Source organism: Podarcis erhardii (genome assembly GCF_964252035.2).
Source record: "Podarcis erhardii genome assembly, chromosome: 2".
NCBI classification, from domain to species: Eukaryota; Metazoa; Chordata; class Lepidosauria; order Squamata; family Lacertidae; genus Podarcis; species Podarcis erhardii.
In genome coordinates this window covers 115,576,629-115,599,420 of record NC_138498.1, presented here as the reverse complement: position 1 = coordinate 115,599,420, position 22,792 = coordinate 115,576,629, and the positions used below count along the sequence as shown (strand labels likewise).

At 48.9% G+C, this 22,792-nt stretch overlaps 2 protein-coding genes across 9 annotated transcripts in view; one reads left to right on the top strand and one right to left on the bottom strand.

The window, feature by feature from the left end:
- EGFL8 (EGF like domain multiple 8) overlaps window positions 1-5,716 on the top strand; it is a 32,178-nt gene extending 26,462 nt beyond the window's left edge. For 2 of the 4 annotated variants that reach the window (XM_081853640.1, XM_081853639.1), the window contains exons 8-9: window positions 1,435-1,511; window positions 3,644-4,155. In XM_081853640.1, the coding sequence (XP_081709766.1) occupies window positions 1,435-1,511; window positions 3,644-3,865 (299 nt within the window). In that variant the 3' untranslated portion in view covers window positions 3,866-4,155. Of the gene's footprint in view, window positions 1-1,434; window positions 1,512-3,643; window positions 4,160-5,192 lie in introns of those variants that run through there. The other 2 variants (XM_081853638.1, XM_081853637.1) reach the window with 2 other exon arrangements.
- Window positions 5,717-9,063: 3,347 nt separating this feature from the next.
- The window catches only part of AGPAT1 (1-acylglycerol-3-phosphate O-acyltransferase 1), a 48,913-nt gene continuing 35,184 nt past the window's right edge, over window positions 9,064-22,792 (bottom strand). For 3 of the 5 annotated variants that reach the window (XM_081853877.1, XM_081853878.1, XM_081853879.1), the window contains exons 2-7: window positions 20,489-20,678; window positions 15,950-16,083; window positions 14,089-14,264; window positions 12,379-12,474; window positions 11,074-11,146; window positions 9,065-10,154 (exon numbers count right to left, since the gene is read on the bottom strand). In XM_081853877.1, coding sequence (XP_081710003.1) covers window positions 10,012-10,154; window positions 11,074-11,146; window positions 12,379-12,474; window positions 14,089-14,264; window positions 15,950-16,083; window positions 20,489-20,673 — 807 coding nt within the window. In that variant the 5' untranslated portion in view covers window positions 20,674-20,678 and the 3' untranslated portion in view covers window positions 9,065-10,011. Of the gene's footprint in view, window positions 10,155-11,073; window positions 11,147-12,378; window positions 12,475-14,088; window positions 14,265-15,949; window positions 16,084-20,488; window positions 20,679-22,792 lie in introns of all 5 variants that reach the window. The other 2 variants (XM_081853875.1, XM_081853876.1) reach the window with 1 other exon arrangement.

Sequence of the window (22,792 nt, the reverse complement as noted above, 5' to 3'; positions counted from 1 at the left end):
CTCCTGGGGAGAAGCTGCCAGTCCGTGTAGGCAGCACTGAACCGGGATGGACCAATGATCCAATTCAGTGCAAGGCAGCTTCATAAGTTCGTTAGGGCTGCTCAACATGATTTTTTGGGGGTCGCAGGGCATCTTCTCCCTCACTCCCTTTCCGTTTACTGGTTACTGAGGTGGAGGAGAGAATGACACCTTCAATTGCGCCACTTCCTGGCTTCTTCTTACAAACAGATCTGTTCTTCACGGGTCACAGAGGCAGCTGCCTCAGTCTGTGACCCCACACTGCTGAGTGTATTTCACAACTTCCCTGTAAAAAGCAGCTTTGAATCTGGCCACTGAGTTCAGTTCCAAGAACCTCTTTCTGCTTTGGTTTGCGTGAAAAAGGAAACAAAACAAAAAGTGTAGAGGCCCTGAGAGTCGCGGAACGCAGTCTTCAGTTCCTTTGTAAAGTACCCTAAACCAACAGATATGTACACAGATTGGCTTAGGGTTGTATCCAATACTAGTCCTACTCAGAGTAGACTTATCTGAGTTAAGGGACCTGACTAAATTATGAGTGGGACCAGCATTGGCTGAGGGGCGGAGTCTGGACACTCAAGGGCGGTGCCTGCTGGAAAAGGAGGTGGAGCCTGCCAGGGACCTATTAGTCGACGCCCCTAATTAAGTGTACAAAGAGCAGAATGCTGATTTGTTGTGTTCTGTACATGTGTTCAAATCTTGCCCTCCTTGGCCCTTCTGCCAGCGTGGCATAGTGGTTAGAGTGTTGCACTTCGGAGACCAGGGTTTGAATCCAGTCACTTGGAGACCTTGGGCCTGTCACTGCTGCTCAGCCTAACCTACGGTTCCCATACGTCCGGAATATCCCGGACATTACCCGGAATACTGCAGTCGGGTATACTGCAGAAAAAAATTCCTGAAAAATAGCTATTAAAAAAAATCAACCTTTTTTTTTTTGCAATTATGCCAAAAAAGCTCAACATTATTGGGCAAAAACAAAAAGTTTTGAGAAGAAAGGAGAAGAGGAGAAACCATGTACAGTGGTACCTCAGGTTACATATGCTTCAGGTTACATACGCTTCAGGTTACAGACTCCGCTAACCCAGAAATTGTGCTTCAGGTTAAGAACTTTGCTTCAGGACGAGAACAGAAATCGTGCTCCAGCAGCGCAGCGGCAGCAGGAGGCCCCATTAGCTAAAGTGGTGCTTCAGGTTAAGAACAGTTTCAGGTACGGACCTCCGGAATGAATTAAGTACTTAACCTGAGGTACCACTGTATTCCACCTTGAGCTCCTTGGAGAAAATGGTGGGAGATAAATACAAAAAAAAAAAAAAAGAACAATTTTGGACCCTCTCTGGGGCTTCACCACACACCGGTATTTCCAGTCCTGCTCCTTCTCACGGTCTCTTCTCCCTCGTCGTCCTCTTCTCTTCCCCCCAGTGCAAATTTTAGGGGCTCAGGAGACGATTCCCAATGAGATCCAGGAGCTTCAAGCCAAAGTGGAGCAGCTGGAAGAGGTGAGAGTCTTTGTAGGTCTCTGTCCCAGGAGTCTGACTGGCCACTGTGAGAACAGGAAGGTGGGCTCTATGGGCCATTGGCCTCATCCAGCTGGGCTCTTTATTATGTTTCTGTTCTGGCCCCTTACTTTTGAGTTTCAACCAACGGCTGACCCATAAGGGACAGTGGCCTTCAAAAGAAAAAACAGTTTCCTAACTCCAATTTTAGTTGTCATTGGACCACCCCTCCCTGGTTTTTGGCCACCACACTCCTTACATGCCAGGGAGGGAGAGGCCCTCGAGTTTCCAACAGCTGGGTCTGTTTCAGATAGTTGCTGGATGAGGGGATAGCGGACAGATTGATAACTTTTAAAGACCCAGGTGGAGGGAGCTAAAGGCCAGAGATTAGCAAATCAAAGAACTTAGCAGTAACAAGATTTCAGTGCGGCATTTCTCGGAGGTAGAAACAGAGACGGGGGTTTAGCCTGGGATACGTGCCATTTTTCCCCCTTGCAACACGTGTGGGCATAAAGAATTTGGCAAAGCCAGCTCTGGATAAATAGCAGATGAAGAATCCATAGTGAGTGCCCTTGAAAATGGTTATATCCTGGCTATACCCTTAGGTGGCCAAAGTGCTATTTTGGAGGAGGAGGAGCCAAAAAATGCAGGGCATTCCTGCAATCGCTCCCCCTCCCATGATGGGATTATTATTATTATTATTATTATTATTATTATTATTATTTTATTAATATGCCCCACCCTGCACTGTAAGGTTGAAAGGTGGGCTGCAACAATTTAAAATACAGTATTATTAGCACTGTTGTTGTTGTCGTTTAGTCATGTCCGACTCTTCGTGACCCCATGAACCAGAGCACGCCAGCATTAGTATTATTAATTAATTTGTATGCCACCCTTGATCTGAAGCAGGGGTAGGCAAACTAAGGCCCGGGGGCTGGATGTAGCCCAATCGCCTTCTCAATCCGGCCCGTGGACGGCCCAGGAATCAGCGTGTTTTTACATGAGTAGATTGTGTCCTTTTATTTAAAATGTATCTCTGGGTTATTTGTGGGGCATAGGAATTCGTTCATTCCCCCTCCCCCCAAAAAAAATAGTCCGGCCCCCCCACATGGTCTGAGGGACAGTGGATGGGCCCACGGCTGAAAAAGGTTGCTGACCCCTGATCTGAAGACCCCAGGGTGGTTCACCACAGAAAAATACAAAATGAGAACATACACAAAGTTCTTAATAAAAGCAAAAACAAGCCAAATAAACCCCTCCCACAAAGACATTTAACATTTAGAATGTTAAGCAGCCAAAGGCCTGGTTAAAGAGAACAGTTTTTGCCTGGGGCCAAAGGTATGTAATGAAGGCACCAGGCAAGTCTCTCTGGTGCCTTATTAAGTGCAATACAAATTAACGTATTTTTCACTCTATAGGGTGCCCTTTGACCATAGGGCGCACCTAGTTTTCAGAGGGGGAAATCAAGGGGGGAAATATGATTCCCCTCCCCCCAGCTCTGGGAGCAGCGGACAGGCTGCACGCAGCCTGTGCGCTACTCCAATACCTGCTACTGCGGGAGGTGGAAGAATTCCCCCACCTCCCGCAAAAGCCCACGGGGTTCCTGCAGGCTTTTCGATGGAGCTTGTGCCCCCCCCCCCGAGCCTGTGGGGCTGGCGGTGGGGGGAAGCGTTGCTTTCCCCCACCGCCAGCCTCAAAGACCAGACTCTCCAGGCTTCAGCAAAAGCAACGCAAAGCGCTTCGGAGGCTTCGCATTGCTATTGCTGAAGCCAGGGAGCCTGCATTCGCTCCATAGGACGCACACACATTTCCCCTTAATTTTTGGAGGGGGAAAAGTGTGTCCTATAGAGCGAAAAATACAGTAGTTATGAGGAATGGGCTTCTGCCCCACCAACTTGGGTCTGCCATCAGTCAGCCCCCACCTTTGCAGCTTTGAGAGTCCATTGAGTGGCCCTGCCTGACAGCTGCCTCCTCCTCCTTGCTCTCAGTGTTGCCCCATGTATAACAAAGCCAGAACACGTTAGCTGTCTCTGGCGCCACCTACTGGCTGGCTCCCCACCTTCTGCCCTATCAGTCCCAGTGGGCCCCTGCCACAACTGCCCTGCAGCCCTCCTCTCTCCATGCCACCCCTCCAGCGCCTGGAACGTGCCATCGCCATCTTGCCGCCTTCCCTGGAGCCCGCCCAGCTGAAGGAGCTCTGGAGTCGCCTGCTCTACCTGGACCAGGTGGAGTCACTCAGTGATCAGCTGCTTTTCCTCGAAGAGAAACTGGGGGACTGTGAGTATCAGAAAGGCCACGTGGCCCCTACAACCTCGGCTGCAAGAACACGCCACGCGACTCATGGGTACCTGAAGTGAAACAGGAAGGTGCCACCTAGCACATGTGCCCTGCACCACCCAAACTTCCCTTGCACTCTCCGCTGAACCCTCACATATGGGGTCGCACAGCTGGGGCTTCCAGGTTCTTGCGAGAGTTTGCCGGAAGCTGCCGCAGCCGCTTCCACTCACTTACCCAGCGGTGGCAGTGATGTCCCCAGAATTTCGCCGCCTGAGGCACCTGCCGCAGTCTGCCTCATGGATGGGCCGGCGCCATCCACAGGAGGCAAATGATTTCATGCAGGTGAGGGTGTGACCTGGGGTAAGGGCATGGCTAAGGAGAGTCCCAAGGGCCAAGTGGACTGGTCTGGTAGGTGCCGCCCCCCCCCCCAGACCTGAGGCAGTAACAGGCTGGCTCAGGGGTGTGGAACGCTTTGCATTCTCCTCTGAGCAACTTTTCAAGGGCCGCATGCAACTCTCCAGAATTTCAAGCAGCGTATTTCTCCCAGCCCGACCTGTAGATGCCTTGGGGACTGGAACTGGAACCTTCTGCAAGGAAGCCAGATTTTTTGTATGCATCCCCCTGCTTCTTATTGGGCTAGGAAACATTGCTTTCAGGTACTTTGGCTGCTAAGGGACGCGGGTGGCGCTGTGGGTTAAACCACAGAGCCTAGGACTTGCCGATCAGAAGGTCAGTGGTTCGAATCCCCATGATGGGGTGAGCTCCCGTTGCTCAGTCCCTGCTTCTGCCAACCTAGCAGTTCGAAAGCACGAAGTGCAAGTAGATAAATAGGTACCGCTCCGGCGGGAAGGTAAACGCTGTTTCTGTGCGCTGCTCTGGTTCGCCAGAAGCGGCTTAGTCATGCTGGCCACATGACCCAGAAGCTGTACGCCAGCTCCCTCGGCCAATAAAGCGAGATGAGCGCCGCAACCCCAGAGTCGGTCATGACTGGACCTAACGGTCAGGGGTCCCTTTACCTTTACCTTGGCTGTTACAGCTCAATTCACCCCTCCATCCCACGTCACCCCTGCAGATAATCAATTTTGCCTTGCTGGTGGGATGTGCAAGCCTCTCCGCTTAATATTGGGAGCTGCCTTATAGCAATTCAGCCAATCATCCACCTAGCTCAATATTGTCTACACTGGCTGGCAACAGCTCTCCAGGGTTTCAGAATGAGCTCTCTCCCAGATGCCATGGAAATTGGGACCTTCTATGTGCAGATAATGCTGAATGCCCTTTCCCATAACTCTTAATTAAATAGCTGCCAACTATTTCTACGAACTGCCCTCCCTCTAGTATCGGGTGGTTCGAGGTCTCTTGCACTTTTCAAACCTCTTTTTTTTCTCCTTCTCGGTTCCTTGCTCCCAGGTGCCTGTCAAAACGGTAAAAATGGCTTTGGCTACGACATTGCCCGGTGATGGCTGCGCCCTGGACTCGATTGATGGGAAACCACCCCCCACACACACACCTCCTGCTCTTGACTCTGGGCTGGTGGCTACTGCTCTAGGAAACTTCAGCTTAACATCTCCCTGGGCACACTCCACTCATTACTTAAAAGCAAAATACACACAGCCTCTAACGGATTAACTGATGGAAGCAAGCTTCTGAGTCGCACAGCATTCTTCTGGAAGAATTCAAAGCACGGCCACACAGAATTCTTGAGGCAGTCACAGCCAATGCAAAAAAGAGAGGAAAATTCAGCACTTTGGATTTCAATGGGAGATTTACAATGCATTTCTTTGCATGTTGACTCACTTGTAAATCCTGCTGCAACCAGTAGATTATTCCCAACTATGCAAAGGACAGCAATCTTAAGCCCGTGCTTAATGCCCCCACAGAAGTGAATGGAATTTAAAAGTGTTAGCGTACGACTCATGCCAACTTTTAAGTAGCAATGTTGTTTATCCTGGGCTTGTTTATCCTGGGCTGATCTCTCCACCACCATCAGTCCAGAATTCAGCAGGTAGAGCTCTTAACTCCTCTCGAACTCCCTTTATTCTGAAACGCACCAAACTCTTAACAAGCTAATGATCGTGGTCTGCACCACATTCCCTGCAACCCTGTACTTCTTCCAACCACACGTGAACAACGGAAGGCATTTATTTGCTTTTGAGATCTCGCTGTCCCTGCTAAGTTGGCTGCAGTGTTGTTGGACAACGCAACTCCCATCTTCCCTTACCTCTCCCCCCCCCCCGGTGGGGGTGTGGTGGGCATGGATGGTAGATGGAAATCCAACATCTAGAAGGCCACAGGTTACCCAGCTCTGGAACTAGGGAAAGATCTGCATTCAATTCCTCTGCCTGGAAGCTCACCCTAAACCTATGTATGCTACCCTTGAGCTCAGTATCCAATAGGGCAAGCTATGATTGCATGTTGCAGCATCTGAAAGATAAAATGGCTTTATTATGACATAATCCTTCATGGCGAAGAATAATATTTTTTTAAAAAATCTTCTTCTTTCTTCTTTGGCAATCACTCGTAGCCGAGTAAGATTGTCTTCCATGAACACGGTCTTAACAGTGAGTCCGTAAGTGACTGTGGAGGCCAATTCTGGATCCACACCTCCTTCCACAGTGGGGACATAGGTTTCTGGATGCGAGTTGATTACGGTGAGGGTTTGCCAAGTGTGCCTTCCTCTTAGCACGTTTCTCCCTTTTGTCCTGAGTTTGTGCTTTTTCAAAGTCCATGACACCTTTGGTAAAGGCTGTTCGCCAATTGGAGCGCTCGCAGGCCAGTGTTTCCCAGTGATCAGTGCTTATACTGCATTTTTAAAAGATTTGCCTTGAGAGTGTCTTTATAAACCTCTTTTGTTGTCCACCGGTATTTTGCTTTCCATTCTTTGGAAGATGACAATCAGGCATCCGAACAACATGACCAGGTCAACGAAACTGTTGTTGAAGAATCATTGCTTCGACATGGGTGATCTTTGCTTCTTCAAGTACTCTGGCATTAGTTTGCTTGTCTTCCCAAGTGAATTTGGGGGTCGTGGGAACCTGACGCCGAGTTTCCCAGGGACAGCTCTCTGGGCAAGAGAATATTGTTCAAGCTGCACTTTTGACATAGTTAATTTCCTTTTATTAAAAAACAAATAAATAAAAGGTCACTTATTAACTTCTTGAATGGTAGCAGTCCTGTTTGGAGAAAGATGCCATTTTAATTCCACAGACTCTCTTGTAAGATCCAGTTAATAACTGTTCATTGGAATGAACTGCTGCAGCTGGATTTATTTGGGAATAAAATAATAGTAGTAGTTTTATTATTTATATGCCGCTCATCTGACTGAGTTGCTCCAGCCACTCTGGGCGGCTTCCAACAAAAAGACATTTAATAATAAAAATCACACATTAAAAACTTCGCTAGACAGGGCTGCCTTCGGATGTCTCCTAAACGTTTAGTTATTTATCTCCTTGACATCTAAGAAGAGGTTCCAGAGGTGGGCACTACCACTGAGAAGGCCCTCTGTCTGTTCCCTGTAACCTCACTTCTTGAAATAAGGGAACCACCGAAAGGCCCTCAGAGAAGGCCCTCAGCATCCAGGCAGAACAATGGGGGTGGAGACGCTCCTTCAGGTATAAAGGGTTGAAGCCCTGTATGTAAATATTAATGATAATAATATCCATGCATCTATCTAATCCCATTTTTAAAGCCATCCCAGTGTGTGACCATCACTACCTCCTGTGAGGGCAAACCCCACAAGCTCTTTCCATAGTTTATCTGCAGGTAAATAGCTGCAATTCTGGTAACGCCTGCAGCAAATGCACAGAAAGGCTTCGCCTGCAGCTCAACCCCAACATCTTTGAAAAGGTGCCAAAGGCAAAGGTTACAGGACCCCACCATCACACAAAAAACCCACCTTTATCTGCTAGAGACACAGAGCGAGACGCGTTGCAATGGTGGGGGCTTGTTTGAGGGTCTTTATTAAAAGCAGGAAGGTCTTAGGAACATGGACTTGGTGATGCCCCTTTTGCCCGTCGCCCCCTCCCCACATCGACGCTCCCCCGACATCAACAGCCCCCCCCCCCCGGAAGGGCATCTGGCGGGAGGGATAGGCAACTGGGTCTCCAACTGGGGAGAGGACAGAAATATATCAGGGGGGGGGAATTCCCCAAAGGCAGGAGAGGAGCAGAGGCAGCCGCCCCTCTTCCCCCCAAAGCAGGGAATATTTGGCAAAATCCCACCCACCCCACGAACAAGCGCACGTTCCCTGAAACAGCTCCCCAAGCACGCCTGCCCCCCACAATAGAGGGGTCTCTCATGCTAAAATTAGAGCCTCTCCCCAATCCTAATGGCCCACCCTCATAAAAAATATAGCTGCACACAGAAATCCACTCCAGTCCCAGGAAGCGTGCACAGGAAGTGCATGCATCTGACTGCCCCCAATTCGTCTCTCCTCCATTCCAGGCCTTATGGGGCACCAACATGGCACCCTCCCGATCGCCTGGACTACAACTCCCATCAGCCCCAGGGCTAGGGAGAACAGGTCCGGGAAAGGCTTTTTCCTCCGCCTGAGGCCTTGGAGTAGGCCAGGCAAAGAGGTGCCCTCCAGCGGCTGCCGTAAACCCAGCTCCCATCAGCCTCAGCCAGTGTGGCCAGTGGTGAAGGATGATGGGAACTGTAGTCCAGTAATAGCTGAAGGGTGCCGCATCAACTACCACCACCACGCTTTAATTCCTGCTTGGCCCAATTGGCTAAAGGGCACCAGCCTCATGCCACTAGCCCCCTCCTCCATGTTGTGCACCCCTTCCCCCCCAAAAAAAAATCGGCCTACAGACCCCGCACCCAAACACTGGTTGCCCTTCCCCAATGCCCTGTCCCAAGACCTCAGCCTTCCTGCCATGTTTTGCCACAGAGGGAGCACACACACACACACGTACCTCCCCTCTGACCATCTCCGAGACCAAAAAATGAGAGTTTGCAGCGCCCGATGCCTCCAACTGGAGCCAGGAAAGCAGGCTGCCACGTTGACGGAGCTCAGATAAGGGCAGGCTTGCTTCCCCTTTCGCAGGGCAGTTAAAATATTTTAACCAACACAAAAGTAAGAGGCCCAGAGAGGCTGTCAGGAAACGGGCATATTCTCACGTTCCTGCACTCGCTTTCCCCCAAAGTAGCATCCCTAATTTCCGCCCCACATCAATTGGGTCAAGGGCTGGTCCCATAAACTGGGTTCCACAGGGTCAGCCCATATTATTTTAGCCCCCCCCCCCCGCAAGACACACCGCAACCCCCCCTCCCTGCAAAGCTGCTCTTTCGTTCCCTCGTTTCACCCACCGGGTGACTGAAAAGAGCCAATACGGAGTCACATTCTTTCTGTGTCCCCAGCCCCCCACCCCGCCGCAGTTTCCCCATTCGCCGTGCCCCTTTCACAGAGGGAGGTAGTCTTGTCCACCGTTTTATTAGAGCTGCTGGTCAGTCCAAGGCCCGGGTGGGTCATAGTCTGCAAAGTCCTCTGGAGTGGTTCGTCGCCGCCTCGTCCCCACCGCAGGCAAGATGTAGCAGATCGATCAATCGTGCCCATTCCGTCTCCCTTATCTCACACGCAAACACACACACACCCTTCGTGAAAGGCCAGCGGGGTGTTTGCAACCAGCCCGCAACCCGTTTTGCAGTGTTCGCACTCAGAACCTGCCCTGCGCCCATCTCGTCCCCTAGAGGTGCGCCGGGATGAATCTTCCCTCTGCAGGGTTCGAGGAGTGGTTCTGTTTATACGGTGCCTGTGGGTCAGCCCACAAAATGCTCCCCGCCCCCGGAACAGGGGGCTGGAGTGGTCCAGTCCGAGAAGCTCAAGCGGAACAGTTCACATCGACAGAAACGGTTGAGGGGAAGAAGACCTGGCGGGGAGAGGGCTGCGCCATCTACCTGGTTGTGGGAGGGGAGAATTCTGGTCCGAAAGGTGGAAGCGGGCGTGGCTGGGATCAACTCCGCCTCTGCGGCTCCTTGTGGGCGTGGCCAGGCAAAGCCCGCCCCAGCTTGCAAATCTCCGAGTTTGGTTGTAGCGTGGGCCGTTCCCATCACCGCCCCTGCCACTCCTGGTCCCGGCTTGGCCGCTGGGGAGTTAATTTTGCCCTCTTCTGCCGTGGCCCCCGTCCCAGTGGGCGCAAAGCTGTTCCCAGTCCCCACCCCATAAGCTCCTCTCTCTCTGTCTCTCTCTAGGGCCGGATGTTGGGAGGGAGAAAGTAGTAAAAGGGGGTCACTGCGGGGCACCCAGCTCCACCGAGAGCCCCTCAAAGGCAATGAGCATGGCCTGGCGCACGCGATCTGTCAGTGCTGGCACGTCTTCAGCCACCAGCTCCCGCGTAGGCATGGGAGGCAGGATCTGGACCGTGCAGCGCCCTGCGCCGGAGGAGGAGACGGAGGCAGCGGAAAGGGGCAGTGGTGATGTACCCGGACCAGGTGGGGGGGGGCAGAAAGGGAGAGAGAAGGAAAGAAAAAGAAAAGTGTTAAGTGTGCAGGCTGCAAAGAGGCAGGGCAGGGCAGGGCAGGGCAGGGGGTATTTAATTACAGTCATTCCTCGGGTTGAATGGGCTTCAAGACGAGCGTGTTCGAGGTGCGCTCCGCAGCAACCCGGAAGTAATGGAGCGCGTTACTTCCGGGTTTTGCCGCTTGCGCATGCGCAGATGCTCAAAATGACGTCACGCGCATGCGCAGAAACATGACGGAGACGCGCAGACACGGGTTACGTTTGCTTCTAGATGCGAATGGGACTCCGGAACGGATCCCGTTCGCATCTAGAGGTACCACTGTATTTTCATTTATTTGCCTGCTAATTTCATATTCCCACTTTCCTCCCAGGTCAGCTCACAGCGTAAATTAAAACAGATTCAGTGGACGCTCGGGTTGCGAACGTGATCCGTGCGGGATGCACGTTCGCAACCCGCAGCGGTGCATCTGTGCATGCACGTGTTGTGATTCTGCGCATGCGTGATTGCTGAAACCCGGAAGTAACCTGTTCCAGTACTTCCAAGGTTTCAGCGGTCCGTAACCCGAAAAAACACAACCTGAAGCGTCTGTAACCCGAGGTATGACTGTACAACTAAAAATGTATGATTGATTTACCTATTTTAGCCCCCCCCCAACTAAGTAGCCCTATTGAAAGCAGCACTGAAAACACTCAAAGCCATTTAACCCCCAAAATTACATCACCCACCTTCAGAAGACCCTACCACACCAGCCAAATTTGTCAGAACCAGCCTCGTCCCTGGGGATAAGGGAAGGGGAAGAGAGGGAAAAGGAGCCAGACGGCTGGACTCACCCGTGGTGAAGCGCCTTTCCCTCTTACTGTAGAAATCCCGATAGGATGAGATCACAACTGGGATGATAGGAACCTGGAAAGGTGGGGAGGGAAGGAGGGAGGGAGGGACAGAGGGAAGAAGACAAAAAGGTCATACACTTCACGGAGGGCTGTTAAAAAAAAAGGTGTCTAAACATCTTTTGAAAGTTGTTTTGATTTGGTGGCTGTCGTGACATCTTTTGGGAAACGAATCCCAGAGTTTAGTTGTGTGCTGCATGAAAAGAGTTGCAGCATTATGAGAAAACGAGAAAAACCTTCCTTCCTTCCTTCCTTCCTTCCTTCCTTCCTTCCTTCCTTCCTTCCTTCCTTTCTCCCTCCCTCCTTCTTCAGCTCTTTCTTCCCTCCCTTCTTTCTCTCCTGTCATGGTGGTCTAACCTATTAAGGACTTTGCAAGGACTGGGAAAAGGCAGTGCACCCGATTCTCTGAATAGTGCCATAGGAATGCTAAGTTTTTTGTTATGAAAACACACCTCTTTGCACTTTTTGACACCTCAGGTGCTTCACTGAATGGTGCCCACCTCTTTTCCGGCATCGACTCTGTTCCGTACAACTTGGAGCGGTTCTGTTTTAGAGCAGCACTGGTTTCATCTGCTTTTATAACCATGTGCTTCATGGCTGATTCCTGCGCTGCAGGGGGTTGGACCCTGGGGGTCCCTTCCAACTCTGCAATTCTATGCAATGAAAGGACTCTGCCTCTGAAACCCTGGATAGCCCAGTGTTTCCCAAACTTGGGTCTCCCGCTGTTTATGGACTACAATTCCCATCATCCCTGGCCACTGGCCTTGCTAGCCAGTGATAATGGGAGTTGTAGTCCAAAAAAACAGTTGCGAGACCCAAGCTTGGGACACCCTAGTTTAGGCAATACAGAGTCAGGCAGACCAATATTCTGACTCTTTCTAAGACACGTTTCTTTGGCTTAACAAAAATAAAAAGCAGCGCTCCTGGTTCATGCTTTGCGTACATCTTCCTGCTAATGTTTACAAAACAGCCCTGCGAGGTACAATCATCCCCGTTTGGCCGATGGGAGAGGTCAAGGTCGAAAGAGAGAGGAAGTGGTGTGGCAGAGACCGCTTGGCAAGTCAGTGGTGGAGGAGAGACTTGGAGGTGGCTTCCTGGCTCTTAACCTGCTGCTCTGCAACCTTAACAAGACACATGCTATGTGCGTTGGGCTCAGAGACCCCTGCTGGATTTCAGAGGGCAAAACCGCACAGGAGGCTGCAGCACGAGTCGCCCCCACGACTAAGTAAAGAGGAAAGGACTCCCTACCTGGGCTTGCACAGCCAAATGGAAGGCACCCCGCTTGAAGGGCAGCATGGAGCCGTTGTGGTTCCTAGTGCCTTCGGGGAACACCCAGACCCGAACCTGCAGGGGGGTCAGAGGAGAAAAGGAAGGAACATAAGTAGCTGCAGGCTGCACAAATATAGCTACAGTGGTACCTCGGGTTACATACGCTTCAGGTTACAGACTCCGCTAACCCAGAAGTAGTACCTTGGGTTAAGAACTTTACCTCAGGATGAGAACAGAAATTGTGCGGTGGCAGTGGGAGGCCCCATTAGCTAAAGTGGTACCTCAGGTTAAGAACAGTTTCAGGTTAAGAACGGACCTCTGGAACGAATTAAGTTCTTAACCCAAGGTACCACTGTAAAGGGGTTCCTTTCTGTGCCCTCAATTCCCCAAGCCGAAAAAGCTTTCCCCAGTGGCTGCTAGAGACCCAGCACAAGAACCCACCATAAGAAGAGCCCGGCCTGGATCAGGCCCAGGATATGTTTCCCAAGCAGAAGCACATGAGCAGAACATCCCTCCACTGTCGTTTGGGTCCCAGAAACTTGTATCTGGAGCAAGGTAAAGGTATAGGGACCCCTGACCATTAGGTCCAGTCGTGGCCGACTCTGGGGTTGCGGCGCTCATCTCGCTTTACTGGCCGAGGGAGCCGGCGTTTGTCTGCACTCAGCTTCTGGGTCATGTGGCCAGCATGACTAAGCCGCTTCTGGCAAACCAAACCAGCACACGGAAACACCGTTTACCTTCCCGCTGGAGCGGTTCCTATTCATCTACTTGCACTTTGACGTGCTTTCGAACTGCTAGGTAGGCAGGAGCAGGGACTGAGCAATGGGAGCTCACCCCATCGCGGGGATTCGAACCGCCGACCTTCTGATCGGCAAGTCCTAGGCTCTGTGGTTTAGCCCACAGCACCACCCACGTCCCGTATCTGGAGCTACACTGCCTCTAAAAATGGACAATCCATTGGCCAAATAGATGTCGCAATCCACACACTCCACCCTGCAGCGTTGTCGATTTAGCAGACGGCTAACTTGGCGCAGTGCAAAGCCAAAAAGCCCTTCTCTGCGGAGAGAGCTTGAGGCTGGTTTGTTTTCCTACAAAAGCATCACCCTCCACCTTGTGCACTCCAAGATGGCGTGTTCCACTCACCGAGGAGACTGTACCAGTACAGTGGTACCTTGGTTCTCAAACTTAATCCGTTTGACTCCCGAAACCATTCGAAAACCAAAGCGTGGCTTCCTATTGGCTGCAGGAGCTTCCTGCACTCAAGCGGAAGCCACGGCGGACATTCAGCTTCTGAAAAACGTTCTCAAACTGAAAAACTTACCTCCATGTTTGGGGCGTTCGGGAGCCGATTTGTTCAACAACTAAGCTGTTCGGGAACCAAGGAACCACTGTGATTAAGAGCCAAATGCTACAATGGCAAACTTCCCTCTCTCCCACTCTCTGCCCAAAAGGGCTATACCAGCAAGTTAGCATTTAAGTATGAAATTCCAAAAGGCCGGCACCCAGGCGCAAGCCCTTAAGAATTATAGGGGGAAATAATTGATATTAGCTCTCTTGCTCCATCCTGTACACCCAGCCATGACACATACACAATCCCACTTCGCAATCCCTTCCTCCTACCCACCTCCAGATCCCCCACGATTCCCCAAAATGTAGGCAGCCCCCCTCTACCGCTCCAGCAGCACTCACATCCTCACAGAGCATGGTTTGCGCCGTCTCTGCCATGACGCTAATGGCGTCGTCGGTTTTCTTGCGGTTGATGAAGATGATGCCCCCTAGCCAGCACGCCAGCCCCACCGTGCCCATGTACATCAGCTCCTTCTTGGCGATTGGCACACACCGGTCGGGCAAGACTTCCATCATCCCTGCAAGGCGGGACAAGGCAGCGGAGAGGGAGGAAAGTGGGAAGGTTAGCCCCGGCCACAGATCAAGGCCGCCTAGCCCACTATGTGCCAGAACACCGGTCGGGGGGCAACCACAGCCTGGTGCCACAGCAAAGTCCCAGCCAGAGTAAACCAGAGGTGGGGAATCTGTGGCAATTTGTATCTTGTTGACTACAACTCTCCTCATCCCTGACCACTGGGCCATGCTGCCTGGAGGCTGTTGGGAGCCTCAGAACCTTCTGTAGGGCCACAGCTTCTCCACTGGGATGTAAAAGCAAAATTTTAAAAATGTTTTCACCCTTCCTGGACTCCCTTCCTTTGCAAAATTCAACTAAAAAGGTCAACCAAAATTTGAGGCAGCCAATGCAGTCCCCTCTGGATGTTGTTTGACTCTCAGCAGACAGCGGTCTAGGGGAGCAGGAGTTATGGTTCAGTCACATCTGGAGGGTTGGCTATCCCAGACTAGATTACTTTTGATAATCAGGCCTGATTATCGTCTTCCAAAGCAACTCCTCTATTCTGAACTTAGAAATGGAAAGTGTAATGATTACGGTCAACAAAAGAGGTTTAAAGACTGTCTCAAATCTAAAAAAAAGTAGTATAAACACCAACAACTGGGAAACACTGGCCTGCAAGCGCTCCAGTTGGAGAACAGCCTTTACCAAAGGTGTCAAGGGCTTTGAAGACACTCAAACTCAGGACGCAAGGGAGAAATGTGCTAGGAGGAAGGCACGCTTGGCAAATCCACACCGTGATCAACTCCCACCCGGAAACCAATGTCCCCACTGTGGAAGGACGCGTGGATCCAGAATTGGCCTCCACAGTCACTTATGGACTCACTGTTAAAACCGTGTTTATGGAAGACAATCTTCCATAAGCTACGAGTGATCACCAAAGAAGAAGACTTTTGAAGATGCCTTCCCAACTCTGCAAATCAGGTGTGGAGAACCTCTGGCTGCCAACTGCCACCATCCCTTGCTGCAGGCCACGCTTACTGGGGCTGATGGGAGTTGTTGTAGTTTAGCATGAGACTTTGAACTGCAGGTTCGCAGGTTTGAGCCCCACATTGGTCAAAAGATTCCTGCACTGCAGGGGGGGTTGGGCTAGGTCAGTGCTTTTTTCCTTTAAAAAATGTTTAGGGGTACAGTGGTACCTCGGGTTACAGACGCTTCAGGTTACAGACCCCACTAACCCAGAAATAGTACCTCGGGTTAAGAACTTTGCTTCAGGATGAGAATAGAAAATGTGACGTAGCAGGAGGCCCCATTAGCTAAAGTGGTACCTCAGGTTAAGAACAGTTTCAGGTTAAGAACAGACCTCCAGAACGAATTAAGTTCTTAACCCGAGGTACCACTGTACTGCCCCTCAATGAGGCCAAACTTAAGATTCACAAAATGTTTAGGGGTATGCGTCCCCCCAGGAAAAAAGCACTGGGCTAGGTGAAGCTCATGGTCGCTTCCAACCTTACAATTTTTTGAACATCTAGGGGTCCAAAGTCTCCCCGCACCTGCTTAGAAACCAATGAAGATTGCTTTAAATTGGGCAGGAACTCTTAATAATTTGGTGGTATTGTAAAATGGACTGACGGGAGAGGCCATGAGGGGTTTTCTACTCACGTTCTGGCCACCTACCCAGACCCCCTCCCCCCCCCCACTGCCCAGGCGTACCGAGCAAGTCAAGCGAGCTCTGATGGTTGGACACAATCACGTAAGGCTGCTTGATGTTGAAGTTCTCTGTCCCCCGCACGTCAATCTTGATCCCGTACAGGTATTTCACATGTAGCATCATGGACCGGATTATCCTGGAGATGGAAAAGAGAAGAGAGGAGAAAATTTGTTCACCTGCGACTTCCGCACCTCACTGCACCACAGTCGCTGATGATGACAACAACAACAGTTTGCCATCTTCCCTTCTGCAAGGTTTACCTAGTGGCTTCATTATACAGTGGCACCTTGGTTTTCGAACATAATCTGTCCCAGAAGTCTGTTCGACTACTGGAAACGTTCAAAAACCAAGGCGCAGCTTCTGATTGGCGCAGGTGCCATGGAAACAATAGCCGACAGCAGCATCGGACGTTCGGCTTCCAATAAACTTTCGAAAACCGGAATACTTCTGGGTTTTCGGGATTTGGGAGCCAAAATGTTTGAGGACCAAGGCATTTGAGAACCAAGGTTCCACTGTATATTTTTAGGTGCCAGGCAAAAACATTCCTCTTCAACTGGGCCTTTGGCTGATTAATTTGCCACAACCTTTTAAATGCATTTGTGGGAGCGCGGGTTACTGTTTTGTTGCTGTCGTTTAGCTATTTATTTGTGTTTTTATCTTGTGAATTGCCCTGAGATCTTTTGATGAAGGGTGGTGTAAATATCTAATAAATACAAATAATAATAATAAAATAATAAGCTGTCAGTCAAAAATAATTTTTGAGGCACTGAGGTGTCTGGAGGGCTCATGCTCCCTCTAGAGGCCAGTGTTGTTCAATGCAGATTTCACTTTTCAAAATACCAAAGTAGCGAGAAGTTGTTTGTATTGCTTTTGTTGGCTCTCCTCTTTCTACCAATACAGTAAAGGTAAAGGTAAAGGTAAAGTCCACAGGAGGCCAACCTGCATATAACCATGTAAGAAGCAGCTGCCACAAGATATTTTGCTGTCTCAGGTGAAGTCCAAGATGCCTCTCTGTGGCACTCCACTTACTTAAAAGATCGCCTCCTCCCCTAAGTCTCAGATATATAAGTTAATCATCAAATGGCACCTTAAACCCAGGTTACAGTGGCCACAACGGAATGTCTACGTACCTCTTTGTTTACAATCAATTTTGGTGTGATGGTGGTTCATTTTATTTTTATACTGATATATATATATATACATATATATATATATAATTCTCGAAGCGTCCTTGGAGGTTTTTAAGCAGAGGTTGGATGGCCCTCTGTCATGGATGATTTGGCTGAAATTCCTGCATTCAAGGGGGGTGGGCTAGATGACCCCTGGGTCCCTTCCAACTCGTGATTCTATGATATCTGCCAAATCTGCCCCAAAGACTCGCCTTCAGTCCTTAAGCCACACTGCTAGCTAAAACCAAGCCACAGGTCCATGTAGCCCACATTCCGTTCAGAGCAAAATTCCAGGAGGCCAAATGTCAGTGGTGGGCAGAGCCAGAGACAAAAGATGGCAAATAAAATTAATGCGAAATTTACCTTTGTGCATTAGGCTAGTTTACCCTGTTCTATCCTTAATCTAAGGAAAGAAGAGGCATTGTCAGAGTCTGCGGGGACATTCCAGCTAGGCCAAAAGCTATCAAGGATGGGTGCAGAGCAGAACCGCATTAAACTGATTTTATCTATAGATATTCCAGAAACAATGGAAATGTGTAAATGATTATTTATGTAGACAAAGATTAAATGTAAGGTATTGGTTGTGTTTAGAATAGATTTATGAAAGATTTAGAAAACTTATTGATTAGAATATTTGTATGAGATTGTATGGGGGAAATACGGAATAACAGATATAATTTTGCTTAAAATGTATATAGGAAGTGCAGTGTAAGCGATTGAAGTCAATCAACGAAATTTTATTATTGAGATATTTGTAGAATAAATTTGGAAGAAATTCTTCCAACTTTTCCTCCTTATTTTTTCTTTTTTCTTTTCTGTTCTTTTTTATATATGTGTGCTTATCTGAAATATATATGTATGTATGTATGTATTTGCAGTATTTTGCTTGTATTTTGTAATCATTATGTTAAATAAAATAAATAAAAAAACAAAAAAACAAACAAACTGATTTTATCTATAGATACTCGTAATGGGAAAAGCTTAAACTGCAAATAAAACTCAGTTCCAGAGAGTAACACAAATAATGCAGGAATTATTCTTTACAAAATGCAAAGAGATAACAAGTGTCAGTATTGTTCTTACTATTTCAGCCAGCACAAAGAACTATAATTTCTACATAGCAACATACTGAGATGGGGGCTATTCTGTCGTGAATTTCCTCGTTCAAATACATTACAAAATCACACCATTCAGATCCAGATGTTTCACCCCTCCCATTGCAAGAATCTGCTGACAATGTTTCAGAAAGGAGGGGGCAGATTTTGCTCATTGCTGCTTCCGCTCCAGCCTGACTTCAAAGGGAGTCTGAGTGTTATCTGTATATAGATAAGGTGGCTGCTCAAGCAGCTGTAACACTCAATCAGTCCAGCGCCTCCGATTAGTCGTGAGTTTATGCAGTAGCTGTAGAGAATAAAAGAAGTTATACTTCAGAGCTGTCGTTCGTGTGGTTCATGCTCTGCTGTGCTCCGCTGACTTTTGGAACTGAGTTTGGTGCTCACAGCTCTAAGTTGTGAGTCCACAGCACTTAGACCTGCTTCCTGCGTGAAAGGTCTCTGAGACTGCTTTCCCAGCTCGCCTGGCCCAGTCGGGGCTGAAGAGGTTGAGCCCAGTCATTGGCACTGGCTCAAAGGCGAAGCTGGCACCCAACCCCCCAGCCGCCCTGTCCTCTTAAAATTTATTCCCAAACTTTTCAACCAAAGCTACATCCCAAACCTTTTAATGCTTTTTAACGTGTGTTTTATTCTGTGTTTGTATTGGTTATAGGTTTGTATTTTGGCGACATGGTTTTTTTCCAGATTGCATGCCGCTTAAGAGGTTTTTAAAACATTAAGCAGTTCATAAATGCTTTCGGAATAAATCACTCAGAGATGTACCAGTAGAACCCAATTTATCTTCTGCCCATCCCTCCTCCAAAGTATCATCGTACAAATATGAAAAATGCTCTGTGTAACTTAAGTCACATTACACAGAGATACCAAAGTTATGGAAACTGAAACGAATAGCTGCTTGGAGCTCTTTGACATGCAGAGTGTACATTGTACAACTTGTGAATCTGGTTAGAGAGTAGACGTCACTTGTTGCATTTGCACACAGAGCAGAGTAAGAAAAATAGCTTTATTCTGGGAAGCTCAGAACCTGGATAGAAAAGTGTTCTAGCTCTAACCTAACTAATCGAAGACAAAAGGAGCCATGCTTGCTTCTCTGTTTTCCAATGATAGATTCAAGGTGACCTCTCACCTTGAGGTCTGAGGAGGAAACGTGAGAAAGTTGTAAACAGGATGCAACCTACGACATAGCCGTCTGAATTTTTAAAAGAACAGGGAGGCCAGAAAAGAGGTCAGAGGCTACATAGAATCAAAGTGTTGGAAGGGACCCCACGAGTCATCTAATCGATTTCCTGCCCACAGCCGTCCCTGGGCAGTCTCGGTTAACAGGCACAGGGATAGTATCAGGGTCAGGAGGTCCTTTGTTTTGCTTGCCTTAAAGGTAAAGGTAAAGGTAAAGGGACCCCTGACCATTAGGTCCAGTCGTGGCTGACTCTGGGGTTGCGGCACTCATCTCGCTTTATTGGCCGAAGGAGCTGGCGTACAGCTTCTGGGTCATGTGGCCAGCATGACTAAGCCGCTTCTGGCAAACCAGAGCAGCGCACGGAAATGCCGTTTACATTCCCGCAGGAGCAGTACCTATTTATCTACTTGCACTTTGATGTGCTTTCAAACTGCTAGGTTGGCAGGAGCTGGGACCAAGGAACGGGAGCTCACCCCGTCGCGGGGATTCGAACCACCGACCTTCTGATCGGCAAGTCCTAGGCTCTGTGGTTTAACCCACAGCGCCACCCACGTCCCATCTGCCTGCCTTAATCCCATGCAAAAAAACTCTCTCTTTTCTTCTCAAGTTTTAATTTATGCTTTTCAAGTCTATACATTTCATTAGCTTTGCAATCAATTTAACATTTCTAAGTTGGACTTCCTTCCCCCTCTTCCTCCTCCTTCAGCAAGCAGAGTCATGCCCAATCTTCCAACAAAAGATTTACGAGTCGTCCCGTCCCGTCCCCCAGCCATCCCCCCCCCCAGCCAAACACAACAAAAGCTGCACCCACCATTGCGCTGGCTATGTGAACATCGCGCCAGCACAGGGACTTCCTTTGGCATGGAAGAACATTGTTCCCCAAGCCACCGTCCCTCATGGGCCCCCTAAATCTGTTCTAGGGGGTTTCCCCACTCCACCCCAACACTCTGGAGCAGATTTAGGGAAGGTGGAAGGGAACAGGGGGAGTCCCACTGCATGAACGAAAACCCTTGCACTAGTAGAATGAGATAACTGAATACCTCCCAAAGAGCCTAATACACACAAACAAACTCTTGTACTTACTTCATATTCTCCACGTTGCGCCCACGGACTGCACAAATTGGGATGACGATGACGGCCAGGAAGAGGATGTAGCTGTTGTAGAACGCCATCTTGCAGAAGTACTTGAAGGTGGTACTCCATTCGTAGAGAAGCGGGACCACCACCAGGAACAAAATGAGGAGCCCCTGGCCCAGCGAAACCTCCATTGTCCCTGCAGGGGGGAGGGAAAGAGTTAACTCCGTTTCTATTTCAGCAGCCATTTTAAAGCCCTTCTTCCAATTTATAGCTTGCTTTCCATTGGGTTTTGTTTCATCTCTGTTGTATTTGTTACACTTATCATACACTGCTGAGAGACGGCTGCAATTAAGCAGCATATAAATTTTCATAATATTTATGCACCGCTTGTTGTTGTTGTTTTTTTTAAAAAAAAAAACCCTCAAGGAAGCTTTCGAAAAGACACGACAAATAAAATTAACAACAATTCAAAACTGTCAAAAAGTTATCATGGCAATAGAATGAAATGGATTAAAACTCAGAGATTAAAATGGTCAAAACAATCATCATTAATAGATATTTTGGATTGTTGTAAGCGCTGCATGCCAAACACAATCCCCCTAAAAGCAGTTTCTGTAAAAATGTATATAAATAACAAAATCATGAAATTAAGTTATAGCATACATAATAATTCATAACACTGTGTTTTTTTCACTTCTCGGGTTGGCACGGCCGTCGGTTGGGATATGAAGATTGGCCAAAGACGTTCAAGCGAGCTCATAGCTGCACCGAGAGAAGTGTTGCACTGGGGACACCCAGCACCTCGTGTGTGGTCATGACTCCAATATACCCTTCTGCATCTTCACTGCTTAAGCTTGGTGCATGGCAAAGCGAACTACAGCTAGAAGGCTCCATTCCCCACTCAGAGAAGACCTGTAAGCCCCTCTTTAATGGGCAGACTTTTGCTGTGCTGTCAAACCATCAAATTTCTGCCTTGAGGCCACCCAAAGTCGGCACCCAGAGATCTTCTCTGATTAGCAAGTGTGGCAGGTTCCTTAATTTTGCAAGCTTATGTCCCAAGACTGCAGGAGTAGAATGTTTTAATGCAGTTCCTTGCAAGTACAAACACACACACACACACACACACACACACACACACACACAAATGTGGCACCTGAGATTTCACCAGGAGTGGATCCACACACACCGGAAAAAACGCTATGGAAAATCGCATAGAATTTTTTTTTTTGCTCTCCGGCGCCATCTGGGTGTTGCATGTCTCTAACACATTCAAAATGCTGTTTTTTGACTAATGTAGTTGAGTCCCAGATTTATTCTGGACCAGTGTCTCGCCTTGGTAAAGGACTGGATGAGAGCCAGCAAACAAGTTGTTGTTTTTATATTTATTATATATATTTGTGGTTTTATATTTTGATTTTCTTCTGCGAACCGCCCTGAGACCTCCGGGTATAGGGCAGTTTATAAATTCAATAATAAATAAATAATAATAATATTCTTTCCAAAGATTTTTAGCAAAATCTAGCTTTAAAATAAAGGGACACGGGTGGCGCTGTGGTCTAAACCACTGAGCCTAGGACTTGCCAATCGGAAGGCCGGTGGTTCGAATCCCCGCGACGGGGTGAGCTCCCGTTGCTCAGTCCCAGCTCCTGCCAACCTAGCAGTTTGAAAACATATCAAAGTGCAAGTAGATAAATAGGTACCGCTGTGGTGGGAAGGTAAATGGTGTTTCTGTGCACTGCTCTGGTTCGCCAGAAGCGGCTTAGTCATGCTGGCCACATGACCCAGAAAAATTGTCTGCGGACAAGCGTCGGCTCCCTCGGCCAGTAAAGCGAGATGAGTGCTGCAACCCCAGAGTCATCCGCGACTGGACTTAACTGTCAGAGGTCCTTTACCCCCCCCCCTTTTTTTTTTTTAGCTTTAAAACACACACACACACACCCTCCACTTTCCCACAGCACTATTGCAACATACGCTATGGTCTGGTCATTCAAACCATCCTGCTAATGTGCACTGAAAAACAAGAGAGGCAGTGCAGGGCACTGACGCCAAGGAGCAATGATGGAGGGAAAAGCTCAGGGCGGCTGGCAGGCAGGTTGGGCAGCCGCCCAGGAAATCAATAGTTTTGCAACCACACATCAAGGAATCCAGCAACCCAACCTTGCTAGGAGGCAAGCTGCCAAATTATGCCCTGTGTTCCTTTGTTTGTGCCCTATCTCTCTCCACCCACCCACATGCGTGCCTTTTCCCAGCTCCTGAGAGTTTGCCACTTGGGGGCACAGATACTTGGCCACTGTACTGCATGCTGCAGTA